At 46.9% G+C, this 21756-nt stretch overlaps 3 protein-coding genes across 3 annotated transcripts; all 3 read right to left on the bottom strand.

Annotated features, from left to right (window-relative positions):
• Window positions 1–4180: 4180 nt before the first annotated feature.
• On the bottom strand, window positions 4181–6934 carry LOC110259513 (protocadherin beta-7-like). Its single transcript, XM_021084908.2, has one exon. The coding sequence runs from the start codon at window positions 6743–6745 to the stop codon at window positions 4331–4333; it is 2415 nt and encodes an 804-aa protein (XP_020940567.2). The 5' UTR covers window positions 6746–6934; the 3' UTR covers window positions 4181–4330.
• A 4539-nt stretch (window positions 6935–11473) lies between these two features.
• Window positions 11474–14530, bottom strand: LOC100739498 (protocadherin beta-17-like). The gene has a single exon (XM_013995253.3). The coding sequence runs from the start codon at window positions 14371–14373 to the stop codon at window positions 11968–11970; it is 2406 nt and encodes an 801-aa protein (XP_013850707.3). The 5' UTR covers window positions 14374–14530; the 3' UTR covers window positions 11474–11967.
• A 1368-nt stretch (window positions 14531–15898) lies between these two features.
• On the bottom strand, window positions 15899–19621 carry LOC102166091 (protocadherin beta-6). The gene has a single exon (XM_021084909.2). It carries the CDS (start codon window positions 19420–19422, stop codon window positions 17017–17019), a length of 2406 nt encoding a protein of 801 aa, XP_020940568.2. The 5' UTR covers window positions 19423–19621; the 3' UTR covers window positions 15899–17016.
• Window positions 19622–21756: the final 2135 nt, after the last annotated feature.

Here is a 21756-nt window from a genome sequence, read left to right as displayed (position 1 = left end):
TTTTCATGGTACATGTTATAGAATGACGAATGAGTGGACACTGCAAAATTGCATCAGTGATGCTTCCAAAGAGTATTTTATCAATATCTTATTAATGTGTGGATTACCTCCTAAGCCTGAGGACTGTGAGTTTTCAAAACTTGCAAATTATTGTAAAGTTATTATCAAAAAGGCAGTCTAGGGGAGTTCCTGTCATGGCTCAGTGGGAACAATCTGACTAGTATCCATGAGGATGTAGGTTCCATCCCTGGCCTCGCTCAGTGGGTTAATGATCTGGCATTGCGGTGAGCTGTGGTGTAGATCACAGACATAGCTCAGATCCCTCATTGCTGTGGCTGTGGTGTAGGCCAGTGGCTACAGATCCAATTTGACCCCTAGCCTGGGAACCTCCATATGCTGTGGATGCAGCCCTAAAAAGCCAAAAATCAAAAATAGAAACAAAAAAAAAGCAGTCTAAAGGTTAGGCCTGCCATGCTCTTGGATTTTTTTTTTTATCATGATGAGAATAATTTGTTTTATTCCTTTTTAAAAACAGCTTTAATGAGATGTAGTTCACATGCCATACCATTCACTCATTTTAAATGTACGAGTCAGAGTTCCCGATGTGGCACGGTGGGTTAGTTGCCTCTGAGGTGGCGTGGATTTAATCCCCAGCTGGAAACTTCCAAATGCCTCAGGTGTGGTGGAAAAAAATAAAAATAAAATGTACAAGTCAATGGTTTTTCGTATATTCAGTGAGTAATGCAGTCAATTCTAGAACATTTTCATTATCTCAAAAAGCCCATAATACCCCTTAGTCCAGATTTTCCATTTGTTATATGTAAGTTGAGTTGCAGTAAAGATTCAAAATATCTTTGTAAATTCCGTGTTTTAGTTAATGATCTTGAGAAGCGTGTTACCTATCTTGCCTGGGGTTAAAGCATCTCATCAGTGAGGTCTACCTGCCTTCCTTTGGCACCAGTGGCACCGCTAAGCTGGACAATTTTCTTCCACGCAGCCACCGTGTGGTAGGCAGGATAGTGGCGACCCACGGAAAGATGTCCATGCCCCAGTCCCCCGATCTGTAAATATGCTATCTCACATGGCAGAAGAGAATTCATAGATGTAATTAAACTGAGGCGCTTGTGGAGGGTAGCTTCTCCTGGGTTATTTGGGAGGGAGAGAACCGTTCCTGGCTTTGGCCAGGAAGATGGGAGATGTGATTATGGAAGAATTGGACTAAGCGGCACAGTGTTGCCGGCTTTGACAATGGGTGAGAGGGGCCATGAGTCAAGAAATATAGGCAGCATCTGGAAGCTGGGAAAGACAAAGAAGTGGGTTCTCCTCTAGAGCCATCAGAAGAGAATGCAACCCTGCTGACACCTCGAATTTAGCCCATCAGACCCATGTCAGACATGTCAGACATCAGACCTACAGGACTGTATAGCAGTACATTTTATTGTTTTAAGCAACGTTGTGGTAATAGTCTGTGGAAATACTTTTTCACTTTTTTTTTTCTCTTTTGGCCATCCCATGGCATATGGAGGTCCCAGGCCAAGGATCAGATCTGTGCCACAGTTGCAACCTGTGCTGAAGCTGTGGCAAGGTGAGCATCTTAACCAACTGTGCCTTGCCGGGATCAAACCTGCACCCAGTGCTCCAGAGACACTGCGCATCCCATTGCGCCACAGTGGGAAGAAATACTGTTTGCAGTTTTTTGTTTGTTTGTTTGTTTGTTTTGCTTTTTAGGGCCACACCCTCAGTACACAGAAATTCCCAGGGTAGGGGGCACATCAGAGCTACACCTGCCAGCCTATGCCACAGCCACAGCAACTCGGATTCTGAGCCAGGTCTGGGACCTACACCACAGCTCACGGCAACGCCAGATGCCTGACCCACTGAGCGAGGCCAGGGATGGAACCTGCATCCTCATAGATACTAGTTGGATTCATTTCTGCTGCATAACAACAGGAACTCCTGTTTGTGGTAATTTTTAATAGCAGCAAGAGACATACATAAGCATGAATTTTCATGCACCCAGCATCAGAGTCAACAAAAATTCATCACACTGCAAGAATAGCGTTAGCACACCAAATGCTGAAGAATGTCTGATTCACCTCTCATCCCTTCAGAATAAAGTGATTTATGACCCTCTAAATTTTTTCAGCATGATTTTAAACAAGAACGGTGGTTTTATTGGTTCAGAGCAGTGTGATCTTTAGCATAGAAACAAATACAAGCTATAGGCTAAAAGTTACACTTCTACATAGGAGTTCAATTCATGAGATAGAAGGATTTCACCTCCTTAGCAAGGAAGACAATGCTACCAATTAATGCCCGCCATCGCACACACCTTAAGAACTGGGACATTCAGAGTTTCTGTTGCGGCTCAGCGGGTCAAGAACCTGACCTATTATCCATGAGGATGTAGGTTTGATCTCTGGCCCCACTCAGTGGATCAAGTATCTGGCATTGCCACAAGCTGCGATGTGGGTCTTAAATGCAGCTCTGATTTGAGCCCTGGCCCAGGAACTTCCGTATGCCATGGATGTGTTCTTAAAAAAAAAAAAAAAAAAACCACACACACAAACACAAAACAAAAAGCAAAACAAAAAAACCCTGAGACATTCAATTCAGGTAGACTTAGAATATATTTCAATTTTTTCCTTTAATTAGTTCAGAATTGTGAGCAAGCGAGGAGATAATATACCAGCTTCCTTAGGGTTTGGCAGAGGATTTAAAAGATAATGAATGTAAAGCACTCTGCACTTTTAACTAAATTAGAGACCAAGGTGAACTTGACAGAGGTCCGTTTGATGAAACCATACATGTTGATCTGGGTGTTTGACTGTATTCTAAAACATTTGAACAACAACAACAACAAAACTCTTGCTGCGAGAGCATTAGGATTGGATTCCACTGGAGGGAGCACAAAACTAGAATAATGATGGCTTGAATGAGATAGAAGTTCCTTTATTTCTCATGTTAGAAAAGCTCAGAAGTAAGCAATCCAGGGATGACATGATGAGTCCGTGAATTTCTGGGATCCTCATCTCTTTAAAATTTATTCTTTAGTGACTGTCTTGGCCCATCGTTTCCATCGTTAGTGTTTTTGTTTTTTGGGTTTTTTTTTTTTTTTTTTGGTCTTTTTGTCTTTTCAGGGCCGTACCAATGGCATATGGAGGTTTACACCCTAGAGGTCTAATCCGAACTGTAGCCACCAGCCTATGCCAGAGCCACAGCAACGTGGGATCCAAGCTTCCTCTGCGACCTACACCACAGCTCAAGGCAACGCCGGATCCTTAACCCGCTGAGCAATGCCAGGGATGGAACCCACAACCTCATGGTTCCTAGTCAGATTCCTTAACCACTGAGCCACAGCGGGAACTCCAGCTTTGCTTTATGGCTGAATATGACTGTGTTCCTACTGAGAGACTCACACATTCCAAGCAGCTAAGGACAGTTAGAGAACGAAAAAAGGGACTCCCTCCTGAGTGAGTCATCCGGCTTTTAAGGGTTTCCTTGGAAATCTCTCACAACATTTGCATATACATCTCACTGACAATGATGGACTCCAATGCCCATTCCAAGTGCGGAGAGGCTGGGAAAATACATTCTTCTGACCGGCACGCTAATGCTCTAAATGATTTAGCGGCTGTTACTAAAGAAGAAAAAAATGAATGGAAATTGGGTGGCTGCTGCCATTTCCTGTCACAGCTGACCAATATTTCTCAAGTGGGAAAGCCAGTTTCCCGCCCTGCACTTTCATCTCACTGGATAAACTCAGTGTAGCTATTTTGTCCTTCTGTTAACACCAATGAGACTAAATGGAAAGAATAAAAATAATTATATTAAAACCAACACTGATATATTAATGAAAGCAACATTAGTACAACACTTTAACAGAAAACAGGATCAAAGTGCTATGAGAGCAGAATAAAGCCAGAGCCAGATTCTCACTGTAAGGTTCTCTCTCCTTTGTAATTAGGCATGCCTCATTGTGGTAGTGCAGTACTATTATACAGTTAATGTTTTAAAAACGAATTAGAAAATTTCAAGGAAAGACAAGTGATGGTAGAGAATTAATTTCCCACTTTTCCCCCCAAATACATTTCTAAGCTATGACAGAAGAAGGGCTTGTACAGCTACTGACTTCATCACTGTTTTGGGAGGCAAGACTTAGGATCATTAATCTTGTTATAGTAATAAAAAGTAGGTAAGATACCATTCTTTAAACAAATCTTGCAAGCAAGTTGAGTGTAACGGAAAGATTCATGATAGTATGCCAGAAAAGCCATCCCTTTGAGCTGCCATCAATTTAAAATATTTGGGATAAGAAAAACAATTATTGTCACTGAATACTGAAACCAAAGTCTTTCCTAACGTTGGGGGTTTCTTCTATTTCTGGCCCGGAAGAATGGCTCTGAAAACTGGGCACAACTGGCTTCAGAAACTTGAACTCGCTGGTCCCAGTGCCCCCCACCAGACACACCTCGTAGCGGTAGCCGTGGGCCAGGGTGCCGGTGCCGCCCACGTCCAGCAGCTGGCCCGGGACGCCGCCCTCCGCGGGCCCCGCGCAGCCCCCCGCCGAGGCCGCCCCGCCCCGCCGGCACAGCCGCCCCGCCGCCAAGGCCAGCAGCGCCCCCACCAGCAGCGCCGACACGCACGCCAGCGCCCCCACCAGGGCGACGGTGAGCGGCTCGTCCGCGCCGGCGCCGGCGCCCGGCGCCCGGCCGGGGGCCTCGGGCGGCGGCAGGTAGGGCTGCGAGAAGCCGTCCACCAGCAGCACGTGCAGCGGGACGCTGGCCGAGAGCGGCGGCTCGCCGTGGTCCCGCACCAGCAGCAGCAGCCGCTGCCGGGGCGCGTCGCGCTCGCTCAGCGGCCGGGCCGTGCGCACCTCGCCGCTGTGCGCGCCCACGCCGAAGAGCCCGGGCTCGGTGGCCTGCAGCAGCCGGTAGGACAGCCAGGCGTTCTGGCCCGCGTCGCCGTCCACCGCCACCACCTTGGCGAGCAGGTAGCCCGGCTCGGCCGCCCGGGGCAGCAGCTCGGTGCAGGGCGCCGAGGCGTTGGGCGGCGGGTAGAGCACGACGGGCGCGTGGTCGTTGGCGTCGGCCACGAGCACGCGCACCCGCGCCTGGCTGCTGAGCGCGGGCGCGCCGCGGTCGGCGGCGCGCACCTGGAAGTCGAAGGCGCGCAGGGCCTCGTAGTCGAGGGCGCGCAGGGCGAAGAGCTGGCCGGTGTCGGGGTTGATGGCCACGAGCGAGGCGAGGGGCAGGTGCGGGTCGGAGGGCGGCAGCAGCGAGTAGGTGAGCTGGGCGTTGGCGCCCGCGTCGGCGTCGGTGGCGCGGACGGTGCCGATGTGCAGGGCGGGGCTGTTGTTCTCGCGGACCCGCAGGGTGTAGGCGGGCTGGCTGAAGGCGGGCGCGTTGTCGTTGACGTCGGCCACGCGCACGGTCAGGTTGTGCTGGGTGTGCCGCCGGGGGGTCCCCAGGTCGCTGACGCTGATGGTGATGTTGTACTCGGCTTGGCTTTCTCGGTCCAGCGGCCTCTCTGTCACTAGGGTGTAGTAATTCTCTACCGATGGTTTCAGGACGAAGGGGAGATGGGCTTGGATGGAGCACACCATCTTTGCATTGTTCCCTGAATCTCTGTCTCGAATTCTAAACACAGCCACGACTGTCTCTGGTGAATTTTCTTTAATTGAGCTAGTAAGTGATGACATGACCAGTTCTGGTGGGTTATCATTTATGTCTGTTACCTCCACCACCACAGTACATTTTCCAGAAAGCCCTCCACCGTCTTTGGCCTGAATAATTAACGTGTAAGTTTGCACTGCCTCATAGTTCAGTTCAGCTTTAAGATAAAGACTGCCAGATGCTGGGTTGATTTGAAACGTTTCGAGAATTCTTTCAGTAGCATAAAGAAATGCATAAACTATTTCCCCATTACTTCCAGCATCTAAATCTCTGGCCGACACGGTGACAACCACGGAGCCAACAGGGCTATTCTCCGGCACCTGCACCTTGTAGAGAGACTGTACAAATTCAGGGGCATTGTCATTTACGTCCAAAACCTGGATGTGTACCAGGGCAGTCCCAGATCTGGGAGGAGAGCCACCATCTAAAGCTGTGAGGGTTAAACTAAGCTCAGGCACCTGTTCTCGATCCAGCGCTCTATCCATTACCAATTCAGGATAGAGAATTCCCTCCTCACCGTCATGCACAGTAATATGGAAGTAGTCATTGGGGCCGATGGTGTAGTTTCTCAGGCTGTTGGTTCCAGCATCCGAATCCTGTGCACTTTCTAGGAGAAATGCCGCCCCTGCAGTGGTACTTTCTAATATTTTCAAGAGAATCTCTCTATGGAGAAATACTGGAGAATTATCATTGATGTCTCTAACCCATAACTCAGCACGGAAAATCTCAAGAGGCTCTTCCAGCAACAACTGGAAAGGCAGCACACAAGGCTCTGCGGGGCCGCACAGTTCCTCTCGGTCTAATTTCTCATTTAGAAGTAAATCCCCAGTAAGCGGATTGAGTAGTAAAAATCGTATGTTCTGATCCGAACCGATTCTGGGTGCCCGGGCTGACAGTTCCCCCACCCCCAACCCCAGGTCATTCGCTAGGTTGGCCAGAAAGGTGCCTCTCTCGGTTTCCTCCTCCACAAAATACCGAAGCGGTTCCGCGCCAGCCCAAGACACTCCCAGAAATACACAAAGAAAGAGGACTTGCCTTTTCTGCACAGCACGCCGCGCCCTGGCCTCCATTCTTCCTTTAACCACTCTTTCAACAACACTCTCTTGGCCTTAAGCAACTCTCAGAAATGGCAGCAGCCAAGTCCTTAGAAAGGACCTGGATAATAGCAATGATTGTGGGGAGAGACTCCCACTTTCCCGCAACTCCTGTTACCACGGTTTTCTTTCCTCCGTTTTCCCCGTCTGGCCAGCTTTCCTCGTATTGCTGGAATCTGCAACTTCCTTTAGGCGAATAGCTTTTTTCTCTTTTTAGCCCGCAGCGCCACCTTGCGTTTTGTGGATGCTATTCCCGTTTTCAAGAATAGAGCAGAAAAGATGGCAGATTGAAGTAATTGCAGGAGAAGTGATTTTTTTCGTTTCTTTGCTCGTTCTTCTTTTCCCTTAAATGGCCACAGTAATCCTCCTAAGTGGTTACATCATTTTCCTGGCTGTTAGTCCGAATTTGTAGAAAAATAAGTCGTGTTCCTTAATTTCGATGCACAAAATTAAACTCTGGGTCTCCAGGAGTAAATCCTAAGAAAACCTTCTCCTGTTTCTAAGGTTGGTAGTAAAGAATATATAGGAAAATGAAGTTTCCATCAAAAAAATCAACAAATATTGGCTGAGGGCCTTTTATTTGTAAACTCCTTTCCACACTGCAAAGTAAATGGCCTTTTGTCAGTTTGTTGGGAGTTTACTCGTTCCCAGGTTCAAGGTTTCACCCTTAATATTTTTGGAAACACTTTCTCCCCCCATGCTCCTCCCTTCACCTGATTAAGGTATTACGTATAAATTAGTGTTTGCATTTAATTTCAGTGACTGGCATTTCCAAGAGTATGCAACGAATACTCTTAAAATTAGTAGTAGCAAGCAGCTGTTATCCTTGCCTTTGTGGAGGGGCTCCTAGTATTTCATCGTTAACTGTGATGGTTGATCTCAGTTTGGGGTAAATGTGCCTTTCTTGAATCAAAAAAGTTTTATTTTTCTTTATTCTTTCATATTTTTAAAGTAATTTTTGATATCTGTTGAAATTTTACATTTATTATTTAGATTTTTAATTCTTGAGTTCTTGATATGAATGACATTTAACCATCACATATTATTATTTCAATGCACAGATGGATCTGATGAGCCAAGATAGTTTTAGGACTTTTCTGGGCCTTGCGTGTATGCATGCATGTATGTGTTTAACTTCTGTGGTTTTGTATTGAACTATCCTGGTTTCATAGTGTGGATTTGGAAGCTTCCCATCTATTTTTATGCAACAGAATAATTTTTATAATTATACTGTCATCTGTTCCTACATGCTTTATTACAACTTGCCTTTTTTTTTTTTTTTCTGAAGAGCTGCACCTGCAGCATATGGAAGTTCCCAGGATAGGGGTCTAATTGGAGCTGCGGCTGCTGGCCTTCGTCGCAGCCATAGATAGCAGCGCTCCAAGCTTTGTCTGTGACCTACACCATGGCTCCCAGCAATGCCTGAACCTTAACCCACTGGGTGAGGCCAGGGATTGAACCCATATCCTTATGGATACTAGTCAGTTTCGAACCCACTGAGCCGCAATGGGAACTCCCACAGCTTGCCTTTTAATGGGTTGGAAAGAAAATTTAAAATACCAGAACACAATGGAAATGTCTTTAGGGTTTGAGGGATAGAAATTATGGCTCAATAATTTTATACTAAGCCAAGTTGTTGTTCAAGTACAAAGATAAGAACTGATAAAACAATGAATTAGTATTCATGAGTGCTTATTGAGAAAAACTACTTAAGGATGAAATTCAGTCAACTTAAAAGGTGATCTGAGAATTATGATGGAGTTAACGTAATATTTGGTATCAACAAGTCTCTGAAGAGAATAAAGTTGACTGAAGAATTTTATACCCACCTGAATAATACTTCTCAAGCATGCAGTAATTCAAGAAATACAGCACCTATAAACTTTTTTTTTTTTTTTGCTTTTTAGGGCTGTACCCATGGCATATGGAGGTTCCCAGGCTTGGGGTCAAATCAGAGCTACAGCTGCCAGCCTCCACCACAGCCACAGCAATGCCAGATCTGAGTCACATCTGCAACCTACACCACAGCTCACGGCAACGCCAGATTCTTAACCCACTGAGCAAGGCCAGGGATCGAACCCGCAATCTCATGATTCCTAGTCGGATTTGTTTCTGCCGCACCACAGTGGGAAGTCCTATAAACTTGTTTTAAAGAATTACACCTGATGAAATCCAGCAGACCAAGAGGTTATACTTTATAAATAATGCAGGTATGGGGAAGCCGAGATAAAATAAGTAACAGTAAGGATTGCATTTCATTCTAATTGAGCATAGCGGTTTATCTCAATTCCCTCCTGAAATTTCATTTAAACAATAGAGAGCAAAAGCTGGTAAATGGACCTATGAAGACAAAAAGAATAGAAGAGTAAACAGCAGGAGAGAAAAGTCACTAAAATTTTTGGAAGATATGAAATATATAGATAATGGGTTATGGACAGATTTTGCTTTTTTTTCTGTTGTCACGTGAGAATTGTGGAGGGGGTGAGAAGAGTTAATAAGAAGAAAATCAAATCTAGCCAAAGTAATAATTCATATTATTTTGGGGGTCAATTAAGAATCTCATTTGGGTCCAAGGAGAGGCTGAAAAAAAGCAGTGGCTGAAGATCTGGGTTTTTCTTTCTTTGTTTCTGCTGCACTGGCAGCATGCAGAAGTTCCCAGGCCAGGGATCGAGCCCCAGCCACAGCAGTGACAACTGCCAGGTCTTAAACCCGCTGAGCCACTGAAAGGAACTCCTGAAAATCTGTATGAGGGCTACTTGTATCTGAGAATTCCTTGCCCAGCCAGTGCAGCAAGATGCCTTCCCTTTTCTCTTAGTGGCAGAAAGGGGGAGGTCCACTCTTTGTCGGTGTCATATAGACTGCTCTGGCCGGAGGGGCACTAGCACAACGGAGAGCAGGGCTGAGACCTTGAGCAAGAGGATTAAAGGAATTCTACACTCCGATGAGGACTCTCTTTCCCACCAAGGAGCTCTCAAGAGTGCTGGGTGCCGTCTTTATAACACCTTCCACCACTACCCCCACTCCTACTGAATTCTTCTCCCATAGCCCAAGAGAAGAGACTTACAGACTGAGTTTTAGTCCCCAAGAAAAATATTTTCTGTTTCATTATCTTCAGGTGAGACCCAGCACTCATCTAGTCCCATCCAAACGTGCAATGCCTAACCAGCTTTTCATAGCCTCATGAAAACAACCAAAAAACCCCCCAAAACCCCAACACCCAAGCAGCATAGTACATATAAAGGAAGGACTCTAACATGAGGGAGGAGACCAAAGACAAAGAGGATAAAAGTGATTCCAAAGAAAAATGGAAAGCTGAGATCAGAAGAAAATTTTTAAAAAGGAAAATGAGTATCTTCAGCATTCTAAGAAAAGACCCGGTGTCTGATACAATAAATGGCTGCCATCAACGGATAAAGACCTGAATGTAGGGGCTAAAACTGTACAACTCTTAGAAGAAAAAATAGGTGTAAATCATCATGACCTTGGATTAGGCAGCGATTTCTTAGATATGACACCAAAAGCATAAGCAAAAAATTACTGAAAAATTTTGAAGATTTTGTGCTTCAAAGAACACTATCAATAAATTTAAGAACAAACCACAGAATGGGAGAAAATATTTGTGAATCCTATGTCTGATAAGGGTCTAGTATCCTTCACAAATAAAGAACTGACGCAACTCAGCAATAAAATGACCCAAATCCTATTTTTTAATTATTTTTTGCACACGCCTACAGCATGTGGAAGTTCCTGGGCCAGGGATTGAACTGGCACCACAGCAGTGACAATGCAAGATCCCTAACCTGATGCACCACGAGGGAATTCCAATTAGCTCATTTTTAAGCAGGCAGTTAAGTGATGTCAATTTCTTTTTTTCTTTTTTTTGCCAAGGGTATAAAGTGGCTTGATATGGAATCTCAAGAAGTGAAAGTGCAGTCCTAACAACTGGACCACCAGAGAATTCCTGATGCCAATATCTTAACATGCATCATATTCTTCTTTGGTAACCTTATAGGTATTATTATCAAGCTTAAGCAAGCTCTATAGTTGCAAATTATTTTGTTTTTATTATATTCAAGTAAAATCTGATAGTTTTAAAGATAGCAATTTGTTACAGATAAATGTTATAAAGTTATTTCCATCTTATTATTAACTTATAGCATCACAGAAATATTTTAGAATGATGTTGACTTTTTCTTTTTTCTTTTTAGGGCCGAACCTGAGGTTTATGGAAATTCTCAGGCAAGGGGTCAAATCAGAGCTGCAGCTGCCAGCCTGCACCACAGCCACAGCAACACCAGATCCAAGCCTCATATGTGACTTAGACTACAGCTCACGGCAACATCACATCCTTCACCCACAGAGTGAGGCCAGGGTTGAACCAGCATCCTCATGGATACTAGCTGGGTTGGTTTCCACTGAGCCACCATGTGAAGTCCTGATGCTGATTTATTGACAATTATTTCTGAGTAGGAAAATCATGATGTTAATTTGCTTTCTTCTTTGTTTTTACTGAATGTTTCAATCATGTGACTACATAGTATTTTTAAAGTGAGTATCATTATTTGCATACCAAGAGCCATTTATTATGAAAAAGAAATAATTGTACCAACATTATTTCTATTTAACTAGGATTAAATCCTTTAAAATTATAGCAGATGGTCCAAAAAATGATACCAGTTTTGAAAGAAAATACTCAGGAAACACCCAGATAAAATCTTAGTTCATTTAAGGAAAGACAATAGTCTATTTGAAACAGCACTATGGAAATCCAACAATTTATGAGGTCAAAAATTTTATCCATAAGTGAAAATTTTTTAAAACAAAGAACCATCATTTACAATAGTTAAACATGCTATGATAATCATAAAGCATAATCATAAGATGTCAGTGAACAAGGCCAAATATCAGGAACCCGAAAACATTTGTGACTTCCAAAACCGGACCCGCCAAACTCCTGAGAAACACCCTTTCTTTGCTGAATGTTTCAGCTCACATGCAACATGTGAAGGGCTTTTAAAAGATGACAAAACAGCAACAATACAAAACACCTAGAGTTTTGGAATGTAAAATATTTCAAACTATTATTATGACAATACTTACGAGTGTGTGAATATATAAGCTCTATATGGGAATGTAAGGGTTGGAAATTAATACCTTAGTGAATATGATCATTAATCATGTCTTGTCAAATGAGATTCCTAACTGAATCCAAAATGATTTAAGTCAGAGTTTTCCTCGATGTCCCTACCAGGCCCTTCACTCATGAAATTGGGAACAACAGGTTTGAGAAACTTGAACTCGCTGGTCCCAGTGCCCCCCGCCAGACACACCTCGTAGCGGTAGCCGTGGGCCAGGGTGCCCGTGCCGCCCACGTCCAGCAGCTGGCCCGGGACGCCGCCCTCCGCGGGCCCCGCGCAGCCCCCCGCCGAGGCCGCCCCGCCCCGCCGGCACAGCCGCCCCGCCGCCAAGGCCAGCAGCGCCCCCACCAGCAGCGCCGACACGCACGCCAGCGCCCCCACCAGGGCGACGGTGAGCGGCTCGTCCGCGCCGGCGCCGGCGCCCGGCGCCCGGCCGGGGGCCTCGGGCGGCGGCAGGTAGGGCTGCGAGAAGCCGTCCACCAGCAGCACGTGCAGCGGGACGCTGGCCGAGAGCGGCGGCTCGCCGTGGTCCCGCACCAGCAGCAGCAGCCGCTGCCGGGGCGCGTCGCGCTCGCTCAGCGGCCGGGCCGTGCGCACCTCGCCGCTGTGCGCGCCCACGCCGAAGAGCCCGGGCTCGGTGGCCTGCAGCAGCCGGTAGGACAGCCAGGCGTTCTGGCCCGCGTCGCCGTCCACCGCCACCACCTTGGCGAGCAGGTAGCCCGGCTCGGCCGCCCGGGGCAGCAGCTCGGTGCAGGGCGCCGAGGCGTTGGGCGGCGGGTAGAGCACGACGGGCGCGTGGTCGTTGGCGTCGGCCACGAGCACGCGCACCCGCGCCTGGCTGCTGAGCGCGGGCGCGCCGCGGTCGGCGGCGCGCACCTGGAAGTCGAAGGCGCGCAGGGCCTCGTAGTCGAGGGCGCGCAGGGCGAAGAGCTGGCCGGTGTCGGGGTTGATGGCCACGAGCGAGGCGAGGGGCAGGTGCGGGTCGGAGGGCGGCAGCAGCGAGTAGGTGAGCTGGGCGTTGGCGCCCGCGTCGGCGTCGGTGGCGCGGACGGTGCCGATGTGCAGGGCGGGGCTGTTGTTCTCGCGGACCCGCAGGGTGTAGGCGGGCTGGCTGAAGGCGGGCGCGTTGTCGTTGACGTCGGCCACGCGCACGGTCAGGTTGTGCTGGGTGTGCCGCCGGGGGGTCCCCAGGTCGCTGACGCTGATGGTGATGTTGTACTCGGCTCTTTCCTCTCGGTCCAGCGCTCCTTGTGTTACCAGGGTGTAGAAGTTTTCTACAGTACGTTTCAGAAGGAAGGGAACATGATCTTGAATGGAGCACAGCATTTTGCCATTGTCTCCAGCGTCTGGGTCTGAAATTCCGAATACAGCGACGACAGTGTCGGGGGTGTTTTCTGGGATATCATTGATGAGTAACGACATAGTCAATTCAGGAGCATTGTCATTTACATCCGTCACTTCTATGACTACGGTGCATTTTCCTGTAAGACCCCCGCCATCTGAGGCCTCAATTTCCATATCGTAAGATTGAATTTCCTCAAAATCCAACATTTTTTTTAATCGAATATCCCCTGTGACTGTGTTGACTTCGAAGGCCTGAATGACCTGATTTGAGGATTGGAAAAATGAGTAGGAGAGCTCTCCGTAAGTCCCAGCATCCAAATCCCTAGCAGAGACTGTGATGACAAGGGAGCCTATGGGTCTGTTCTCTGGGACCTGTACCTTGTAAAACTGCTGAACAAATTCAGGGGTGTTGTCATTTATGTCCAGGACCATGATGAGAACCTGGGACGTCCCAGACTTGGGTGGCGATCCACCATCCAGCGCCGTGAGAGTTAACCTGAGCTCTGGCTGCTCCTCATGGTCCAGCTCTTTGTCCAGCACCAGCTCTGGGTATTTCCTGCCATTGCTGTGATTTCGAGTGAAAAGGTGAAAATGGAAGTTGGTGCTAATTGTGTAGTTCTGAACTGTGTTACTGCCCACATCTAAATCTTGAGCTATTTTCAAAGGAAATGCTGTCCCTGGTTGGCTGCTTTCCGAGATTTTCAGGAGGATTTCGTTTTCCAAAAAGTCTGGGGCGTGATCATTTACGTCTTGGAGCTGTAATTCGCCCTGAATAAACTGCACCGGGTTTTTCAGTAACAGCTGGAAAGGCAGTATACATGGGTCTGTGTCACCGCACAGCTCTTCCCGGTCCAGTTTTTCTTTTAGGAGCAAATTCCCGCTCTTCTGCTCGAGCTGCAAATGCTGTTTATTCCCTTTGGAAAGAATCCGGGCGCCCCGCGCGGCCAGCTCCTCTAAGCCCAACCCCAGATCTTCTGCTAGGTTGGCCACAACTGAGCCGCTGTCCCTTTCTTCTAGAACGGAATACTTAATGGTCGCACCGCCCGCCTCCCACAACAGAAATAGAAGAAGAATGGCGGTCACTTGCCTTTTCTGCGTCGCTTTGGGTAGCAGCGTCTCCATCGTTCCTCTGGGTCCCAAAGATGCAGTACTTAATCACAAAATAATTGCGCTGCAGCCAACTCTGCTGTCTTAGTTCAGCAGTCTTGAGTTAGCTCTTCTTAACAGTGACTAATAGGGAGAGAGCTACCTCTCCGAAACCTTCCATACCCAGCAATGCAAACGTTTCCTTTGTGAGCTGCCAGAAACGGATCCGCTTTTGCGGAGCCTAGAAATCTGCAGAGACAGTTTTTCACTCTCTTAGCCTGCAGCGCCACCAAGCGTTCTGCTTTACAACTTCAGGTAGTGTTCATTTCAAAGAATGAAGTAATAGCTAAACTGCACCGAACACCTTTTGGATCATAGAGTATTATAAACTCCTTTCCCCCTCACATATGATACAGTCTTGTTCAGTTGGGTAACAATTGTCGTGAGAGCAAAGTAATACCTATTTATTTATATTCATCTTCCCTATAAAGGTACGAGTTCAGTAGACAAAACTGGGCTCAAGACAAATTCACTTATTCATTTTAGTAAGTATTTCTCTGTGCAGGAATTTTTCTAGCTTCTCAGAGTAAAATGATGAATTAAACACAAAAATCCTTGCTCCGGGGAGCTTACATTCTATTACAAAAATGCCAATTTGTTCTATCATAAGTTATAAATTTTTAAATCCAGTTTCTACTCCCAAACAAATTGCCAAGTGCCTGTAACTTCCAGGAAAACGTGATTTATTCTCAGTCTCTGGATACATAACCGTCGGGAATTTTTTTCCCTTCATAAATTCATGTGGATAGCCCAGTAAAATTGAGAGGAAATGGCCATTTGTTTTATTAGAAAGCAATGTAGGCTCTGAAATCAGGCGGTGTCTTTCTGCAGACATGAACGAAGGAGGCAATAAAGCCAAAGGAGTCAAATATATACTTTCCAGGGAAAAGTTATGACTTGTCAGCATGGACAGGGCCCATCCCAGTGTACCGTCTCTGGGACTGTGCAGATGGGATTATTGAAAAAATCCACTGCACCAACTAAAACTATGTGGCGGGCATGAGAATGGCAGAAGGAGCAGTTCTCCCGACAAAGAATGGAGGAAGAGAGGGTAAATACCTGGGAATGCAAAACAGTTAGTGGACCCTGCACTTCCTGCCCTGATTGTAGTCATCCAAAAGAACCATGATAGTTCAGTTATTTGGATTAAAAACACAGCAAAGTATAATTTAGTTCAGTCCAGTTCCATTTCAGTTTTCACTCCAGTATTTGTCTGACTTTGATAGGAACTTGAAAAGAGGGATTTTTGTCATAAAATGCTATAAATATAACCAACAAAAAGCCAAAATGTGTGTTAAATTGTGACAGTAAATGATTAATAAAGTTAAAAGGTGCACACACAGCACTGGAAGGGAAAATCTTACATTACCTAGTACCTGCTACTAATAACTTAGCTCTTGGCAGGTATCACACGTATAGAAGGAGGAGGAATTTGAAGACTATAATTTGGATTTTACCTTTGAACTTTTAAATTATTAGACAAAGACAAGGAGAAAACACGTACTCTCAAGCAGTTTATATTCTGTAACAGAGTTAAGGGTGAACATGCATGTTTTCCGTTTAGAAGAAAAGTGGAGTGATATTTAATAGTTTCACTTATTGGCAAGGATACTATATTGGCGAGAGAAGGTTAGCATTAATGACTCATTGAAAGCTGTTTTAAAATTCACTACTGGAATGTGAACATGTAGCAAATATTTATTAAGCATATATAATTGGCTTGCTGTTATTTTTAAAAGCCATCATATTTGTACATGAAGCTCACAAACTGTTTCACTGTGATGACACTTTCCTAAAGTCAGTATTCATAGGAAATATGTAGTCACTGTTGGGGTATACTGAAGTGCACACAAATATGAATGGCCATTTTATTTTTTTATTTTTTGTCTTTTTGCTATTTCTTTGGGCCGCTCCTGCAGCATATGGAGGTTCCCAGGCTAGGGGTCAAATCGGAGCTGTAGCCACTGGCCTACGCCAGAGCCACAGCAACGCGGGATCCGAGCCGCGTCTGCAACCTACACCAACAGCTCACGGCAACGCCGGATCGTCAACCCACTGAGCAGGGGCAGGGACCGAACCCGCAACCTCATGGTTCCTAGTCGGATTCGTTAACCACTGCGCCACGACGGGAACTCCTGAATGGCCATTTTAGCACTTCCTCATCTTTAGTGTCTATCTTCAGTTTTTCACTGTTGAGTTACCCGAAAAGGAAACATATATTGGCAAATTATCAAATACATTTAATTATTTCTCTCTATGGCAATATTGATGGCAGTTGTCGCCACTACTTAGAAATACAATCTTACTTGAGGATTCTGGAATATAAATTTTTTGTAAAAAGGATAGATGATTAAATTTCAAATTTTTAAAATATGCAAATAAAATTTTCTTATTCAGATTTTCAAATATACTTGAGTAGGAGTAACATTAAAAAACCACTAAAGGTAATATAGGGAAAATACTGTGCATACCTAGCATCTGATTTTTTTAAATTTTCACACTAAGGAGCAGTAATAATCAAGAAATGGACTGTCAATAACATGCATTAATGTTATATAGTTGAAACGTAAAAGACGTTTCCAAACTTATTAAGTAGGGCGTAATAGAATAATTTGGTACTTAACTGAATAGGAAACTATTGCGAACGGTGGGGTTTTCCTCCATTTCCCTCCCTGGACCCTGGGAAGGAAAGCTGGGGAGGATCGGCTTCAGAAACTTGAACTCGCTGGTCCCAGTGCCCCCCGCCAGACACACCTCGTAGCGGTAGCCGTGGGCCAGGGTGCCCGTGCCGCCCACGTCCAGCAGCTGGCCCGGGACGCCGCCCTCCGCGGGCCCCGCGCAGCCCCCCGCCGAGGCCGCCCCGCCCCGCCGGCACAGCCGCCCCGCCGCCAAGGCCAGCAGCGCCCCCACCAGCAGCGCCGACACGCACGCCAGCGCCCCCACCAGGGCGACGGTGAGCGGCTCGTCCGCGCCGGCGCCGGCGCCCGGCGCCCGGCCGGGGGCCTCGGGCGGCGGCAGGTAGGGCTGCGAGAAGCCGTCCACCAGCAGCACGTGCAGCGGGACGCTGGCCGAGAGCGGCGGCTCGCCGTGGTCCCGCACCAGCAGCAGCAGCCGCTGCCGGGGCGCGTCGCGCTCGCTCAGCGGCCGGGCCGTGCGCACCTCGCCGCTGTGCGCGCCCACGCCGAAGAGCCCGGGCTCGGTGGCCTGCAGCAGCCGGTAGGACAGCCAGGCGTTCTGGCCCGCGTCGCCGTCCACCGCCACCACCTTGGCGAGCAGGTAGCCCGGCTCGGCCGCCCGGGGCAGCAGCTCGGTGCAGGGCGCCGAGGCGTTGGGCGGCGGGTAGAGCACGACGGGCGCGTGGTCGTTGGCGTCGGCCACGAGCACGCGCACCCGCGCCTGGCTGCTGAGCGCGGGCGCGCCGCGGTCGGCGGCGCGCACCTGGAAGTCGAAGGCGCGCAGGGCCTCGTAGTCGAGGGCGCGCAGGGCGAAGAGCTGGCCGGTGTCGGGGTTGATGGCCACGAGCGAGGCGAGGGGCAGGTGCGGGTCGGAGGGCGGCAGCAGCGAGTAGGTGAGCTGGGCGTTGGCGCCCGCGTCGGCGTCGGTGGCGCGGACGGTGCCGATGTGCAGGGCGGGGCTGTTGTTCTCGCGGACCCGCAGGGTGTAGGCGGGCTGGCTGAAGGCGGGCGCGTTGTCGTTGACGTCGGCCACGCGCACCGTCAGGTTGTGCTGGGTGTGCCGCCGGGGGGTCCCCAGGTCGCTGACGCTGATCGTGATGTTGTACTCGGCTCTTTCCTCTCGGTCCAGCGCTCCTTGTGTTACCAAGGTGTAGAAATTCTCCAGGGATGGTCTTAGAAGAAAGGGAAGACTCTCATCTATAGAAACAATAACCTGTTGGTTATGTCCAGAATCTGCATCTGATACACTGAAAACTGCCACTATGATCTCTGGCAGGTTTTCAGGGATGGGCCTGGTAAGTGAGGTTATGGTCAGTTCGGGATCGTTGTCATTCACGTCCAGGACCTTGATGAGTAGAGAGCATTTTCCTGATAGTCCCCCACCATCTGTGGCCTCAATATCCACCTGATATGACTGAAATTTCTCAAAATCCAGAGTCTTTCTCAGTCGAATTTCTCCTGTATTTGCATTTATTTCAAAAGGTTGGTTAACGTCATCGACTTGAAATAGGGCATAAGAAACCTCCCCAAAGGATCCTGCGTCTAAATCTCTTGCTGAGACAGTGATAACCAGAGAGCCGAGGGAGCTATTTTCAGGGACTTGAGCCTCGTAGAACTCCTGAGCAAACTCAGGGGCGTTGTCATTGATGTCCAGGACCAGGATCTGAATCTCTGCGGTCCCAGACCGGGGCGGAGACCCTCCATCCAGCGCTGTGAGGGTTAGTCTGAGCTCGGGCTGCTCCTCGCGGTCCAACGCTTTGTCCAGCACCAGCTCCGGGGATTTTCTGCCATCCTTGCGGTTGCGAGTAAGAACGTGGAAGTGGGGATTGGAGCTGATTATGTAGCTCTGAAGGCTGTTGCTCCCAGCGTCTAAATCCTGTGCCATTTTCAAAGGAAATGTCTTTCCTGGCGTAGTAATTTCTGATATTTTTAGTAGCATTTCTCCAGCGGGGAACTCTGGGGCGTGGTCATTTATATCTCCAATTAGCAAGGCAGCCTGGAAAAACTGCAAGGGATTTTCCAGCAGCACTTGGAAAGGTAGCACACAGGGCTCAGTGGAACCACACAACTCCTCCCGGTCCAGTTTATCACTTAGCAGCAAATCATAGGTCTGTGAGTCAAACTGCAAAGGCTGCCGATTCCCTTTAAAAACAACTCGGGCGCTCCGGGCGGCCAGCTCTCCCATCCGGAGTCCCAAGTCCTTTGTCAGGTTGGCCACGAATGTGCCACTTTCTGTCTCCTCCAACACAGAATACTGAAACAGTTCCGAACCTGCCGCCCACCAAAGCATCAATATAATGAAGATCACCACTTGCCTTTTACGATGTGCTTTTGTTTGTGTCATTTCCATTGCTATGCCTGGTTCCAGAGGGAAAATCCTTTTCCAGTCCCAATCACCACGTCCACCGTTGACCGTCCAAAATGTCAGCTATAGAATTTCAGATTCGTTCTCATAACTTGTCTGGCAGTGACTGCCTTCCTGAACACGTCTGTCTTGGCTTTAGCTGTAAATGTGTTCTGTATTTTTCCCTTGGGTTTCTCGGTGCAATGGAGTCCGCCGAGAGCGTGTGTTCACTCTTAGCCTGCACTGCCACCATGCGTTCAAGTTAGTAACTTCATGAGGCGTTGCCGGTGAAAGCCATATCCCCAAATCTGAGCATTATAAAGATTTTTGAGAATAAGCCAGCATTTCTCAAATTGCAGTGTTGTGAACCCCATGCATAAAGACTTGCCTGGGAGTCTTGGGTTTTTTAAAATTCAAAGTCAATTCCTGGGCCCTAGATCTTGAATCACATTCTCTGGCAGGGCTCACAGAAACCCACACTGCAGTCTTTCTCCTGAAGCGATTCTGATGCATACTGACACCTTTAAGAATCATTCCTTCAGGTAATATAAACTTCCTATAATCGACTTTGATTCACTGGCAGAGCAGCTTGTCACTGAGGAGCAGTGTCATTTCTGAATCCAAGAAATACACTTTAATTGTCCAATCAACAAACCATAGAAAATGTAAAGGTTGGTTAGAAGACCAATGGTAAACAATCGTTTCTCTAAATTATGTGATGAATAAAATTGTATGAAGAACACACTTCCTTTGTTTTATAATCACACCCGCACAGTAAAGGGAACCATTAGGCTATTAGGAAACTTGAAGCCAAGCATGATAGAAATATCTAATGAAATTAATTCTTTAAAAGAGAGACTGGGAGCAATCAGGTATCGGTCATAAGTAAGCATTTCATGATTCCACTTCTTTTTTTGATGGTGCATGTGGCATGGGGAAGTTCCTGGGCCAGGGATCAAAATCCATGCCACAGCTGTAACCAGAGCCACAGCAGTGACAATACCCAATACTTAACCTGCTGAGCAAAAAAGGAATTCCTTCACTTCATTTTTGTATGGATAAATTGATCACGTTTTTATTAGGCTTGTTCATTTTATTGTAACTTTTTGGTCAAATTTCCCTGCTACATTAATTAATTAATCAAGGTCCAAGTATATTTCCCATTCTAAGAGTATAATGCAGTGCTCAGGAATGTTCAAGAATCACCTCTACCGTTCTTGAACAACAAGGATGACACTAGGTTCTATAAATATAGACCAAATAAGGTAGTGTGAAAGATGAAATTATATTTGCATGGGTACCATGGGATTCAGTGATGATTCATCATGGCTGTACTCATTCCTGTCTCATCAATTTCAGACAAATGGGAAAACATATTTCTAAATTTCCTGAGAATACATTAAATGGGTCAGTGCACATGTACGTATTCAAAATACACCAAACATAAATTCACTTCAGAATGATTTCATATATTTATTGAGAGTGAAATCAATTAAATTTGAGCAAAATTCACTTCAAGTAAGGGCTACAATGATGGAGGATTAAAAATGAGGATTTTTTCACAATACTTCAACCTCTGCTAAAATAAAGCTAAATAAAATCTAACTCTGGACAGATGAAATCATTTTGCAGTTGAAAAGCACCTCAATCTATCCAGGAGGATAAAAATAAGGTCATTATAAAAAAATAAGGTCATTATGGCCAGTCTCCATGATTGACTTGATAGGCGTTACTGAGAATAGACTTCCTTGAGGATAAGAATAACAGATTGATGAAGTAAAATCAACAGTCATAAACATCTTGGATGGGCTTAGTTTCTTCCCTGAAACAAAATTATTATCATCATTTTTTTTGTTTTTAGGGCCGCACCCAAGGCACATGGAAGTTCCCAGGCTAGGGGTCGAAGCGGAACTGTAGCCACCAGCCTACCCCACAGCCACAGCAATGCGGGATCCGAGCTGCAGCTGTGACCTACACCACAGCTCATGGCAACACCAGATCCCCAACCCACTGAGTGAGGCCAAGGATCGAACCCACATCCTCATGGATACTAGTCAGATTCGTTTCCGCTGTGCCACAGTGGGAACTCCTGAAACAAAATCATTTGAGCTCAGTCCTAAATGTTTCCTCCTTTCAGTGGGCATTGAGTCAATTCCAACTTAATGGCATCCTCGGCATCCACAGAGTCCTTTATTCACTCTGTTTGCCTTCAGACATTCTCAAATACAGCTTATTTATTCCTTTTTCATTTGAAAGCAAATCTTATTAGCAGTATAGCACGTGTAACACTCCAATTAGATCACTGAAGCGTCTGTGAGAACATTCGTTGTTAGGATAGAA

Source organism: Sus scrofa, chromosome 2 (assembly GCF_054392235.1).
Source record: "Sus scrofa isolate SSC_HxYL_T2T_F1_AM1 chromosome 2, Sscrofa_HxYL_maternal_Yorkshire_Landrace_v2.0, whole genome shotgun sequence".
Classification (NCBI taxonomy): Eukaryota; Metazoa; Chordata; class Mammalia; order Artiodactyla; family Suidae; genus Sus; species Sus scrofa.
This window is presented reverse-complemented; position numbering and strand designations above follow the sequence as displayed.

Excerpts from the sequence above, each read along its gene's own strand:
- LOC102166091 (XM_021084909.2), bottom strand. The coding sequence starts at position 19,422 with ATGGAAATGACACAAACAAAAGCACATCGTAAAAGGCAAGTGGTGATC.
- LOC110259513 (XM_021084908.2), bottom strand. The coding sequence starts at position 6,745 with ATGGAGGCCAGGGCGCGGCGTGCTGTGCAGAAAAGGCAAGTCCTCTTT.
- LOC100739498 (XM_013995253.3), bottom strand. The coding sequence starts at position 14,373 with ATGGAGACGCTGCTACCCAAAGCGACGCAGAAAAGGCAAGTGACCGCC.